General features: G+C 41.9%; 1 protein-coding gene across 3 annotated transcripts in view; it reads left to right on the top strand.

The window, feature by feature from the left end:
• Positions 1-12,728, top strand: part of DIS3L (DIS3 like exosome 3'-5' exoribonuclease) — a 34,248-nt gene extending 21,520 nt beyond the window's left edge. For 2 of the 3 annotated variants that reach the window (XM_019441719.2, XM_019441721.2), the window contains exons 8-17: positions 1,657-1,826; positions 3,173-3,334; positions 5,022-5,269; positions 5,831-5,923; positions 8,513-9,043; positions 10,548-10,702; positions 10,802-10,980; positions 11,358-11,503; positions 11,878-12,052; positions 12,141-12,728. In XM_019441719.2, coding sequence (XP_019297264.2) covers positions 1,657-1,826; positions 3,173-3,334; positions 5,022-5,269; positions 5,831-5,923; positions 8,513-9,043; positions 10,548-10,702; positions 10,802-10,980; positions 11,358-11,503; positions 11,878-12,052; positions 12,141-12,449 — 2,168 coding nt within the window. In that variant the 3' untranslated portion in view covers positions 12,450-12,728. The remainder of the gene's footprint in view (positions 1-1,656; positions 1,827-3,172; positions 3,335-5,021; positions 5,270-5,830; positions 5,924-8,512; positions 9,044-10,547; positions 10,703-10,801; positions 10,981-11,357; positions 11,504-11,877; positions 12,053-12,140) is intronic. The other variant, XM_019441722.2, reaches the window with a different exon arrangement.
• The last annotated feature ends 162 nt before the right edge of the window (positions 12,729-12,890 follow it).

Here is a 12,890-nt window from a genome sequence, read left to right as displayed (position 1 = left end):
TATTTTTCGAGCCCAGAGACCAGACCCCCTTCTCAGCCTCCAGTGTTGTCTGTTCGGCATCTTCCCCTGGTGTCTGATGGGCATCTCACATGTAACGCGCCTAGTAACAGACTCCTGATTTCTGCCCCCAAACCTGCTCCTCCCCGAGTGTTCCAGTCTCCGCAAATGGACGTTTCATTTTACACTTGGTCAACCCAGAGGTCCTGGGATTACCCTCGAGTTTTTCTTTCACACGTCAGCAAGTCCTGGCAGCTCTACTCCCAGACTCCACCTCTTCTCCCCTAACTGGGCTGCCGGAACCGCTTGACACGATTTTCCCAGCCGCCTCCTCACTGGTCTCCCTGCCCCCACCCTGGCGCTCAAATGGCCTTTTCTCCATACGGGAGCCAGCCACAGGGATCCTTTTACATAAATAATTATTTATTATTATTATTATTTTTTAACGTTTAATTTTGAGAGAGCGAGTGAGAGAGAGTGCGAGAGGGGAAGGGGCAGAGAGAGAGGGAGACACAGAATCCGAAGCAGGCTCCAGGCTCTGAGCTGTCAGCACAGAGCCCGACGTGGGGTTTGAACCCATGAAGCATGAGGTCATGAGCTGAAGTCGGATGCTTAAACAACTGAGCCACCCAGGCACCCCCACAAAGATCCTTTTAAAAGTCTTTGGGGCCTGTGTGTCTCTGCTCAAAGCTCTCCAGTGGCCGTTTCCTGTTTCACTCAAAATGAAATCCAAAGTCCTGCCAAGCTTGGGCTGCCTTGTGTCACTGTCCCCGTCTTCACTCTGTTCCAGCCACATTGACCAGCTTCGTACCACTGGAAATGAGCTTTCCCCAAACCTCCTCAGGCCAACCTCCCTCACTTCAAGTCTCTGCCCAGATGTCACTTTATTTAAAATAGCGGCCACTGCTGACCCTGTATTACTGTTGGTCACCTTACCCTACTTGATATCTTTCTGAGCAAACATCATTCCCTTCCCTGTATTTACTTCTTCTTGTCTGTTTCCCACCCCCACAGACACCCAGACTAGAGTGTCCACTGCAGAAAATCAAGGACTTTGTCTGTTCTGATGCTGCTACATTCCCTGCACCTAGAACAGGGCCTCATACCTGGTAGGGGCTCAATAAATATTTGTGGAAAGGTAGCACTTTTTTGACTATTAAAATTTGTTTTTTTCTTGACCGTAGTCCATGATGATTGAAAGTGCTGTACATCAATCAGGCTTATGATTAGAATACTTTTCTGTATATAAGGTTGGCCCAAATGATGTTGGCTGGTGGGAAAATGCAAGAAAGGGAAAACGCACAGGAGAGGGCGTGAGTTGAAAAAAGTGAAGATTACTGGCTTTTCCCAACATACCTAAACCTGAGGTTGATAAGGGAAGGGCAAAGGAGAAAGTGGGACCAATGGATTCTAAATGTCACATTGGACCCCACTGTAGGGAGGGCATCCTGACAATGTTATAAAAAAAAGTGATCTTTCAAAAAAATTAGCAGGCATCTTTAAGGCGAACGTTTAAGCATTTCTCGACTTGTGTGGGTGTGTGCTTGATACGAACGGGTCGTTGTGTTTTCTGTTTTCTTCCTCACTGCCGAGCTAGTCAGCACCTAGATAGGTGACATCTCACCAGTTAAGGCCTTCTTTTGTTTTGTTTTCCCAAAGGCAGAGTGGTGGGCATCCTTCAGAAGAACTGGCGGGATTACGTGGTGACATTTCCATCCAAAGAAGAGGTCCAATCTCAGGGCAAAAATGCTCAGAAAATCCTAGTTACGCCTTGGGATTACAGAATCCCCAAGATCCGAATTAGCACTCAGCAAGCAGAAACCCTCCAGGTAGCTGACATTGTACTTCTCCTGTTCCCCAGCTTTTGTGTTTGCCAGCTTTTGAGCTATCCCAGGAAACCCTGTTAATTCCTTTGCATAAGAAGGGATAAATTATGGGCGGCGTCTGGCATTTCGAGATCCTGGTGTTTTTTTTTTTAAATTCTAAATATATAGAACCATCTATTAAATAGTCCTTGGTTAATAAATGAAGTCCAGAGAGAAACTGCCCTAGAAAGAGCTGTGTAGGACAGCTACAGAGTGCATACATTATCCAGCTGTCCAACACAGAAACTTTCAATAGATGCGCTTTGCCAACACTAACAAGCTTTCTTCCAGCAAGGGATATAGAAATACGATCACTCTGCCCTGGAGGGATGATATAGTGATACTTCACCGAATCGATTATCCATAAAGGAATATAGCACTGGGGAGAAGACATACACGAGACAGTTAGAAATTAACCTGTACTGTGGCGAAGCGTGTAGGCATCGTCCAATTTGATATCTGCAATTTGATATGTGCAGTTTGTAAAATGAGACACCGAAGCAGGACGTCCCCAGCCAGTAACTGGGTCGTCGTGTACCTTTTGCATCTCTTGAAGCCTTCCGCGGGCTCTCTGAGGCCAAGTGTAACCACTGCTTTCCAGACCCGTGGGTTTGCTGAAATTTGAGAGCTTGTGGGGTTCAGCTCACGCTGACACCTCCTTCCCCACCAACAGATGTCTTTAAAAATTAGAGAGTAACTTCAAAGAAAGTAGGATGTATCTCCCATGCTCCCAAAATTGAGATTTTGTTTTGAAATTGAATTTGCACTATGCACACTGAGGTTTTCCTCTGTGTTGTGAATGTTGACTAGAACGTGTTACAGTTGGCTTTCTTTTTTTTTTTTTTTTTAAGTTTATTTATTATATTTTGAGAGAGCCTGCATGAGAGCAGGGGAGGGGCAGAGAGAGAGAATCCCAAGCAGGCTCCTCACTGCCAGTGCAGAGCCCAACGTGGGGCTCGACCCGATGAACTGTGAGATCATGACCTAAGCCAAAACCAAGAGTCAGACTGGTGTCTGAGCCACCCAGGCACCCCACAATTGGCTTTCTTTAACAGAATAAAATTTCCAGCCTACATATTTGATGGAGAGGTATTGCCTCCCTCCAAAGCATCGGGCCAGGCATTTACATAACCATCTGGCAATTTAGTAAAACAGCAAGAACGAAAACAAAACACAAAACCCACTGTTACATCGGCCACTCTTTTTGGAGCTGGGTGCTGTTTATCTCTTGTTTGTTTGGTGCTTCTCATTGACCCACTTAATTCCCGGTGCTGGGCTAGTGGATTTTTTTTTTTCTCTCTTTCGTGCAGGACTTCAGGGTAGTTGTGCGCATCGACTCCTGGGAGTCAACATCCGTGTATCCAAATGGACATTTTGTGCGTGTGTTAGGAAGAATCGGGGATCTGGAAGGGGAAATTGCAACCATCTTGGTGGAAAACAGTATTTCGGTGGTCCCTTTCTCCGAAGCTCAGGTCAGGTTTCCCCGAGTCCTTTGGTCTGGTGAAAGACATTCCGTACAGTTTCTTTTTGCATTTGTTCGTTGTTTGGTCATTAAGAAGAAAAATCGCTGTACTGGGTAACCACTCACTAAAGCCACAGATAATAATCTCACTCTTCTGTATTCTGTGTTTGGACCAGACTGAAGTCAGTTTCAGGCGCATAGTTCATTTCCTAGGGCCTCACAGCTCTCAAAGTTTTACATTTTCCAACTGTGCTTAAAAATGGTCTGTCGGTATCATATTGTCAGTACATATCTATCCCCAGCAGTCACGAGGGTCCCCAGTTACAGATCCTGCTGGGCTCCACTCCCTGTCCTAATCATTCAACCAGAGCCCTGCACAGAGCTGCGGGAGGCGGCTTCTTGAGTTCTATACATTTCTGACCCGTGGGTCAAAAAAGCATGCTCCTGAAACCGTTTCTGTAACCTTGGCAGAAAACACAAATTCAATAAACATTAAACATTAGCTATTTCCATCACTTTATGATCTCATAAAATCCTCATAAATCTTTTTATTATTTTTGCATAACTATATTCATAGTGCGTCCATGCTATTTTCTGTTCTGTGTCTTCCGCTTAAAATTATTTCTGTGTATTGCCATAGCTACTTCTTAGTAAAGGTTACGGCACTTGATTGTGTATTGATGTACTCTGGTTTGTTTAAGTCTTCCTCAATTGCTGGGCCTTGGGCTGTTTAATTTTTCAGTAGTATAAAAAAAAAATCTACTTCAAACAATTTTACAAACATTGCTCTTTTTTTTTTCTTTTTCATCATTTTTCTTGAGACCTAATCCTTAAAGTAAGATTATCAAGTCAAAGGGCATTAAAAATTTAAGTGACTTTTCTTATGTATCAGTAGATCGTTCTCGAGAAAAATTGGACCAGTTTGCATTGCCATCAAGAGTGGATGGGTGTTCTTATTTTCATTACAGTTTTTGACAGAACAGTAGCTATAATAGTAAAATATCTTGGAATATTTTACATTATTAAATTTTTATGTTTAACATTAGTTTCTTGAAATTATTTGTTGACTTGCTTTGACAGCTCTTAGTGAAAATGTTAGAATAAAATAAAGCATGGGTTAGACTTCATGGGACTAGAATTTTCTCTTCTCATTTAGCCTACTTAACTGCAAATTGATGGCCTGAACAAGTAATAATGGAGAGACAATGCCCTAGATTGGTCCTGCTTAAATTATCTTTAAGGAATAGGCTTTTAGTATTTGGGACACGTTGATTCTTTTTTTTCAGGGCTTGAATTGAATTGAAAGCTCAACTGCATTTAAACAAATGAATCATTTGAAAATGGGTAGAGGTTGTGCTCTTGATAAGCCTCTGTTTATCCTCGATCTGACCTCCATAACTAAAGAAGCTGCCGGAAACAGGCACATTTCCTGACAGACTGTAAGGGTCCGCAGGGGCAGGAGACTGTGTCTTTCTTCTTGGCTCCTGCCCTTTCCAGAGCCTCGCACAGTTCCTGACACACATGAGGCACCTGATAAATAATTCTTGATCCAAAGAGGCGAATTCAGGTTAATTGCAAAAGGTAATGGGGAATGAATGGGACTTCTAGGAGGTGGCAGTGAGACTCTTCGAGAGCCCAGAATCTCCTAGGAAACTCGGGGTGTGTGAACTGCCGAATATCTGACTCTTGTTGGACAGATGTGTGAGATGCCAGTAAACACACCAGGAAATCCCTGGAAGGTGAGTCCTGAAGAGGAACGAGAACGTCAAGACTTGAGGGAAACCCATCTTGTATTCAGCATTGACCCGAAAGGCTGTGAAGATGTGGATGACGCACTCTCCGTCAGAACCTTAGATAACGGCCACTTGGAACTTGGGGTCCACATTGCAGATGTGACACACTTTGTGGCACCAAATTCGTATATTGACATCGAAGCCAGAACAAGGTAATGCTGTTTGAAATGAACACTATGATTATGTGTGTGTGGCTGTAACACATTCGTACCTCTCCACTCCCAGATTTTCAAAACGAACATTGCACAGTTCTGTGCAATTCTGCAGATCCCTCCTAGGGGGAGAAAAATTGAGGTCCACTCCCCTTTCCCTTTAGAGAAATAGTACCTTGATCCATTTACCTTTCCTTTTTTTCAACAGAACCTTTCACACACTTTCCTCCTAAATTGCAATGAGCTAAATGTTTCAGGTAGGAATACCCTTTCATACGAATACTGGATCATTACACTCCAATTCTTCCTAGATAAGGAAGATTCATGCCACTTTTTCCTTTTCCTATCAGCGGAAGAACATTCAGCCCGAGGCAGTACCCCTTAGAAAAGTGGGGGCATGGGAATAGCTTTATTACCCAGTCGGCTGCACTTTATGAAAAAGCAACAGCCTTGGGGGATTTGCACTGAGGATTTGACCATTTCCGTCCCCGCGGCCCCTGCAGTCAGCACTTCTGCCTCTCGCTGCTGAAGGTCACGCACCCGCACGTGTGTCGTTCACAGGGCCACCACTTATTATTTAGCAGACCGGCGCTATGACATGCTGCCCTCCACGCTCAGCGCCGATTTGTGCTCTCTTCTGGGAGGCGTTGATAGGTGAGTTTGTTCATAGTTTGTTGTGGTTTTTTAATCTCCAGAGTTTGTCCTGGCTCTTCTGTGATGCCCGGTGCTCTTGCTTCTGGCCTTTCTCTTCTTTCTAATGTGCTCCACCCCCTGCTCCCCACCCCTGTTGTCCCCCTGTACCCTCCCGCACCCGCTTAGTTTTAGGCAGATTTATTCTCTAGCCTTCCCTTCCCTTCCTCTCATCTTTTCCGTTTATCTAGCTGTGAGGCGGCTTCTACCTCTGTTGTTGGCTTTTTAAATTCAGCTAAAGTCTGGGAAGAAACGCATACGACTGGGGAACCTGGGTGGCTCAGTCGGTTAAGAGTCCAACTTCGGCTCAGGTCATGATCTCGCAGTTTGTGAGTTTGAGCCCCGTGTCGGTCTCTGTGCTGACAGCTCAGAGCCTGGAGCCTGCTTTGGAATCTGTGACTCCCTCTCTCTGTCCCCTTCCCGCTCATGCTCTGTCTCTCAAAAAATAAATGTTAAAAAAAAAAAGAAACGCATACGACTTTGCGCATACCTATTCCCTGGTTGAGGCTATTTTGCATGACGATCATGAACTGTAGGGAGTTGTTTGTCTGTTATAGTTAATGTTTATAGTTAATATAATGTTTTTGAATATGTAATAAAACCAAAATCCGTAGGTTCCAAAAGATATTTAATGAAAGGCTCCCTTCTACCATTTTCCCCCAGCTGCCAATTTCTTCTGTGGTTTTCTAGATATAATGCACATACATGCAAATGTGGACGTGTGGTCTCTCTTCTATGCACAAAGGGTGACGTGTGTGTGTGTGTGATATATATACACTGTTCAGCACCTTGCTTTTTCTTCTCTTAAAAATGTATCTTGGAGATCATTCCATATTAATAACAGTTGCTTATCTATGGACATTTGGATTGTTTTCAGTCTTGCTATTACAAACTGTACTGAATTACATGAAACATAAGTCATTTCACATTTTTAAAATTACAGTATCTGGAAGATAAATTTCTACAAGTGGAATTTCTGTGTCAAAGGGTATATGCATGTGTGTTTAGAGAGATGTAATCAAATTGCCCTCCATAAAGGTTAAACCAATTATATTCCCACCATGACCGTGTGAGAATGCTTGTTTCCCTAAAGCCTTGCCAACACAATATGTTGTATTTTTTTTTATCTTTGCCAATCTTAATAGATGAAAATGGTATCTTAGGGGCGCATGGTGGCTCAGTTGGTTAAGCATCTGACTTCAAGTCATGACCTCATGGTTTGTGAGTTCGAGCCCCGCATTGGACTCTCTGGGCCCACTTTGGATCCTCTGTCCCTTTCTCTCTGCCCCTCCACTGCTGCTTCTTTCTCTCAAAATAGGTAAATAAACTTTTAAGAAAAAGAAAGAAAATGATAGGTGGTTTTAATTTGCATTTTTCCTATTATGAGTACAGTTAAACATATTTGTGTATGTTTAACAGTCATTTATGTATTTTTTTCTGTGAACTATTTAATGTTCCTTTCCCATTTTTTTTGAGTTCTTTATCTATTAGTAATTGATTTATAAGAATTCTTCACAGGGGCCCCCGGGTGGCTCAGTAGGTTAAGCGTCCGACTTCAGCTCAGGTCATGATCTCACAGTTCGTGAGTTCAAGCCCCATGTCGGGCTCTATGCTGACAGCTCAGAACTGCTTCAGATTCTGTCTCCCTCTTTCTCTACCCCTCCCCCCCTCACACTCTGTCTCAAAAATAAACATCAAAAAAAATTAAAAAGAATTCTTTAAATATTAGGAAATTTAGCCTTTTGTTTTTTATATGTTGCATGATTTTTTCTTTAAGTTTATTTTGAGAGAGACAGCGTGAGTGGGGGAGGGGCAAAGAGAGAAAGACCAAGAATCCCAAGCAGGCTCCACAGTCAGCACAGAGCCCCAAGTGGGGCTTGAACTTGAGAAACCATGAGATTACGACCTAAGTGGAAACCAAGAGTCGGACACTTAACTGATTGAGCCACCCAGGTGCCCGTATTGCATAGGTTTTTAAGTAGAGTGATTTGGTGGCAAAGCGGTTCTTTTTTTTAATTTTATTTTTTATTTTTGAGACAGAGAGAGACACAGGATGAACGGGGGAGGGGCAGAGAGAGAGGGAGACACAGAATCGGAAGCAAGCTCCAGGCTCTGAGCCATCAGCCCAGAGCCGACGCGGGGCTCGAACTCGCGGACCGCGAGATCGTGACCTGAGCTGAAGTCGGACGCATAACCGACTGAGCCACCCAGGCGCCCCGAGCGGTTCTTTACTAAACCTGTCAAGGTACATTTAGAGTCTAGTTCTACTTACCCCACAAATGGAAGAATTGAGGGTACCTGGGTGGCTCCGTCGGTTAACCCTCTGACTTCCACTCAGATCATGATCTCACAGTTCATGGGTTCGAGCCCCGCGTCTGGCTCTGTGCTGACAGGTCGGAGCCTGGAGCCTGCCTCGGATTACGTGTCTCCCTCTGCCTGCCCCTCCCCCAACCCACGCTCTGTCTCTCAAAAAATAAACATTAAACACATTTTTTTATTTAAAAAAAAAAACGGAAGAATTGAATAATGATGTCAGCATTACTGGTTTTGTAGGTATGCTGTAAGTGTCATGTGGGAATTGGATAAAACCTATGAAATTAAGAAAGTGTGGTATGGCAGAACCATTATCCGATCAGCATACAAACTGTTCTATGAAGCAGCCCAGGAACTGCTGGACGGAAACTTCAACATTGTCGATGATATTCCAGAATTCAGAGACCTGGATGAGAAGACCAGACAAGCCAGGCTAGAGGAGCTAGCGTGGGCCATTGGAAAGTTGACCGACATTGCACGCCACGTCCGAGCTAAACGAGACGGTTGTGGCGCCCTGGAACTGGAAGGGGTAGAGGTTCGTGTTCAGCTGGATGAGAAAAAGAACATTCACGACCTCATCCCCAAGCAGCCCCTGGAGGTCCATGAGACGGTGGCTGAATGCATGATCCTGGCCAACCACTGGGTAGCCAAGAAGATCTGGGAGAGCTTCCCGCATCAGGCCTTGTTACGCCAACACCCTCCTCCACACCAGGAGTTTTTTTCTGAACTGCGAGAATGTGCTAAAGCAAAAGGCTTCTTCATAGATACACGGTAATTCCTCTTTTGAGGGGGCAGAGGGAAGGGAGTACCGTGCACCGGTTTTACTGTCGTTCTTAAAATGCGACAGCCAGCTCTTTGCCCCAAGATAGAAAACTTGTTAGCTTTTTTTCATTTACTATACAACGTAGGTATAGAGATTAAAATTAAAACAAGTTTATTTAGGCATAATGTTGATCCACTACAATTCATGATGCAGAAGTAAGGAGCCTGGTTTAATTTCATCTGCCCCTTAGGCAAATACTAAGAAGTAATCCCATGTATTTCAGTACTTTAAAAATGCACCAGATCTTTGAGGCCATATCCTAAAACACCACACCAATGGTAAATTTATATCATCACTTCATAGAATGAGACATTTTTACCGCCCCCCTCCAGGATAAGATTTTCCCTTTTGAAAATGATGTATCGGGGCGCCTGCCGGGCCCAGTCAGTAGAGCATGCAACTCTCGATCTCAAGGTCACGAGTTTAAGCCCGATGCTGGGTTTACTTCAAAACAAAAATAGCTAACGGCTACATTAAAAAAAAAAAAGATGTAAGATGTATAGAGGATTTTTTTTTCAATATTTTGTTTCAAGTAATAGATTAGTGCTAATTAAAATAGCATTTATTTATCAAAATGATTTTTTTTTTTTTTTTGCACCCATGTCTGTGACAGTATCTTCTGTTGGTTTGTTTGGTGGATGGGTGAGCTGTGTGTGGGGGCCAGGCATACTTGGTGTAAGTGCTTTCGGACATCTTGTGTCATTTGTAGTTTACTGATAGGGAATTACAGCTGCTGAGGGTAAGTGACTTACCTGTAGATCACCAGTTACTTAAGAACCTGGCTTTAAATCCACATCTGTCATACTTGAAGGCTCTCACTAGCCTGTACTCTCTTGATGCTCCTGTTTATCATTTTCCGCCTTTCTTCCCTCCGTTTCTTGGTGGGCTACACTACAGAAGTGAAATTATGTGCTACATTGTGAATTTCATTTTTTAATATAATTCTTTATTTCCTGGGCTTTAAAAATTATTTGGGTAAATAGAGTACTTCCTGTCTCTTTTTCTCTTTCTAAAAAAAGGAAAATAATTTAGGTTTCTTTTACTTGTACACCTCAGGTTTAGTTTAGTTTTGTTTTCTAACTCCCTCTGGCTCCATAATTCTTGATTTTCAAAAAGTCCACCCTTTGATCTGTAAGGGATGTTTAAGGTTAAGAGTCTTAGGAATTCATTTCAAGAAGTATTTGATCACCTCCAATGTGCTGGGCATTAACTTAACCACATAGGTATCAGTACATTACTCTTAAAAAGTGTATTTAAATTGATATACTTGCTGTGTTTAAACCTTAAAAGCAAACTAGATTTCTATAATTTCTATAATTGAAACTAGAGTTGCTTCTAAAACGTATCCAAAATAAACTTAGTTTCTTCTGAGTGACAAGGATGTCCCACAGAGTATTGACTTGGTAAATTATCGCTTCAGACTAAATAAAAGTTTTTCCGTTTTTTTGTCAGGTCCAATAAAACACTGGCTGATTCTCTGGATAACGCGAATGACCCCAACGATCCCATTGTAAACAGGTTGCTGCGATCGATGGCCACGCAGGCGATGTCTAATGCACTGTATTTCTCCACTGGGTCGTGTGCAGAGGAAGAGTTCCATCATTATGGTGAATGATAGCATTTTCTTTTGTGTGGCCATAACCTTGAGCGAGTCATTTAAAAGTATGTCTTTTTGTTGATTTCCATCTTTTGGTTTCCTTTTGAAGGCCTTGCATTGGATAAATATACTCACTTTACTTCTCCAATAAGAAGATACTCAGATATCATAGTACACCGATTGTTAATGGCGGCCATCTCAAAAGATAAGAAAATGGAAATGAAGGACAATTTGTTCAGCAACAAAGATCTTGAGGAATTATGCAGACATATCAACAACAGAAACCGAGTAAGAGAGGATTTTAAGTTCTCTTACCCATCATCTCTTTCACTAAGGGAATATCAGCTTTATTTTGTAGTGGAATGAAGTACCATATATTCTAGCAAGTTAAATGCTAGCATTATTCTAACCAATGAAATAACATGAAAAATCGTAAAGTTTCTTACATAGCTCTCAATACATTTATAAACGAACGCCCTGAAGTAACGATGTGTGTTTAGGAGATTTAATGATAGGTTAGATATTTTCCCCAAATACCTGAAAAATATTTGTATTAATAATTTTCTAGAATATAGCCTTTTTAGAGACATCTTTGCTGTGGGAGTATAAATTCCATGTTTCACCCGGGAATGTCAACATGCTTTGGGTTATGCTTCTTCTTCCAGGCAGCACAGCATTCTCAGAAACAGTCCACTGAGCTCTTCCAGTGCATGTATTTTAAAGACAAAGATCCAGAAAATGAGGAGCGTTGCATATCTGATGGGGTCATATATTCAATTAGAACAAATGGCGTGCTTCTATTTATACCAAGGTATGTTACATCTAACACAATAGTTGTTAAGAAATCATGTAGGACGCAAACAGTCCATCAGTTATGATTAAAATAGCTATATGAACTATTTATAGGTACATGATATAATAGATGTACATGATATAATAGAATAATACACTACATAAGTATAAAGATTAGAATCTAGTACATCTGTTATTAGTGTGCAGATAGGATTTTACTTTCTTATTGAGCAAAATACTGCTCCACCTGCTCAGTGAAATATTTGGGGGTAAATGAGAGAAAAAGTTGTTTTTAATCTAGAAGAGAAACTAACATTCTAGATTAAGTATATAAGACTTGTATGCTAAGAATACGTTATCTCTGGATTTTTACTCTGGCCGTGATTCATTCAGGTTTGGGATTAAAGGTGCTGCTTATCTAAAAAATAAAGATGGTTTGGTGATCTCCTGCGGCCCAGATGGCCGTTCCGAGTGGAAACCAGGATCCCTGCAGCGATTCCAAAACAAAATCACCTCTACCACAACAGGAGGGGAATCTGTTACGTTCCATTTGTTTGACCACGTAACAGTAAGTCCATATCTACATTAAGCCTCGCTTTGAATGTAAAGTATAAAGAATGTGATCTGGTAATAAGCATCTTTCTCCTCTGTGATAGGTGAGAATATCTGTACAGGCCTCCCGCTGCCATTCTGATACAATCAGGCTCGAAATAATAAGCAACAAACCGTACATGTCACCAGATACAGAACTATTTCATCAGAGCTCCCTCTTGCTAAAGAGTGATTTAGTGAAAGAAGTAACCAGATCTGTGGAGGAAGCTCAGCTTGCCCAAGAAGTCAAAGTAAACGTCATCCAGGAAGATTATCAAAAATACTGCCAAACAAAGGGAAGAAGCCTGTACATGCTTCTAGAAGAAATAAGGGACCTAGCTCTTCTGGATGTTTCAAACAGTTATGGAATGTGAGATATTCTTCTTACTTCATTAAAAGAGCTGTTTTGTGAATGTTTTACCTTCTTTTTACATTAACATCCAATGTTCTGTGTCACCTAATGGACTAGTCGACTGGAAATGGGTAGATCACAAATGCACAAGACGTTTTCTCATCCTTATTAATTACAGCTTCGTTAAAGTGCAATTAGGTCACTGTGGAAACGGATTTTTCAGAAATGAACACATCGTGAATGGTGGCTCTGTAAGTCCAATTGCCAGTCTCTTTTTAATAAACCCAGCATTGATTTTTGATTAGCTTGTCTCAAATCCATTCTTTAAAAATAAGTTAATTTTCCTAGTAACTGCCACACTGGGCCATTTGGGTCATAGACCCCTCTGACATCTGTCAGGTTAACTTCCCGGTTGCCTTCAGATAAGATAGTTTAAATTAATGTTAAAAAAAAAAAAAACATT

This window comes from Panthera pardus, unplaced genomic scaffold (assembly GCF_024362965.1).
Source record: "Panthera pardus isolate Hobbes unplaced genomic scaffold, ASM2436296v1 HiC_scaffold_24, whole genome shotgun sequence".
NCBI classification, from domain to species: Eukaryota; Metazoa; Chordata; class Mammalia; order Carnivora; family Felidae; genus Panthera; species Panthera pardus.
Note: the sequence above shows the minus strand (reverse complement) of the source record. Positions and strands in the feature narration are given on the sequence as shown.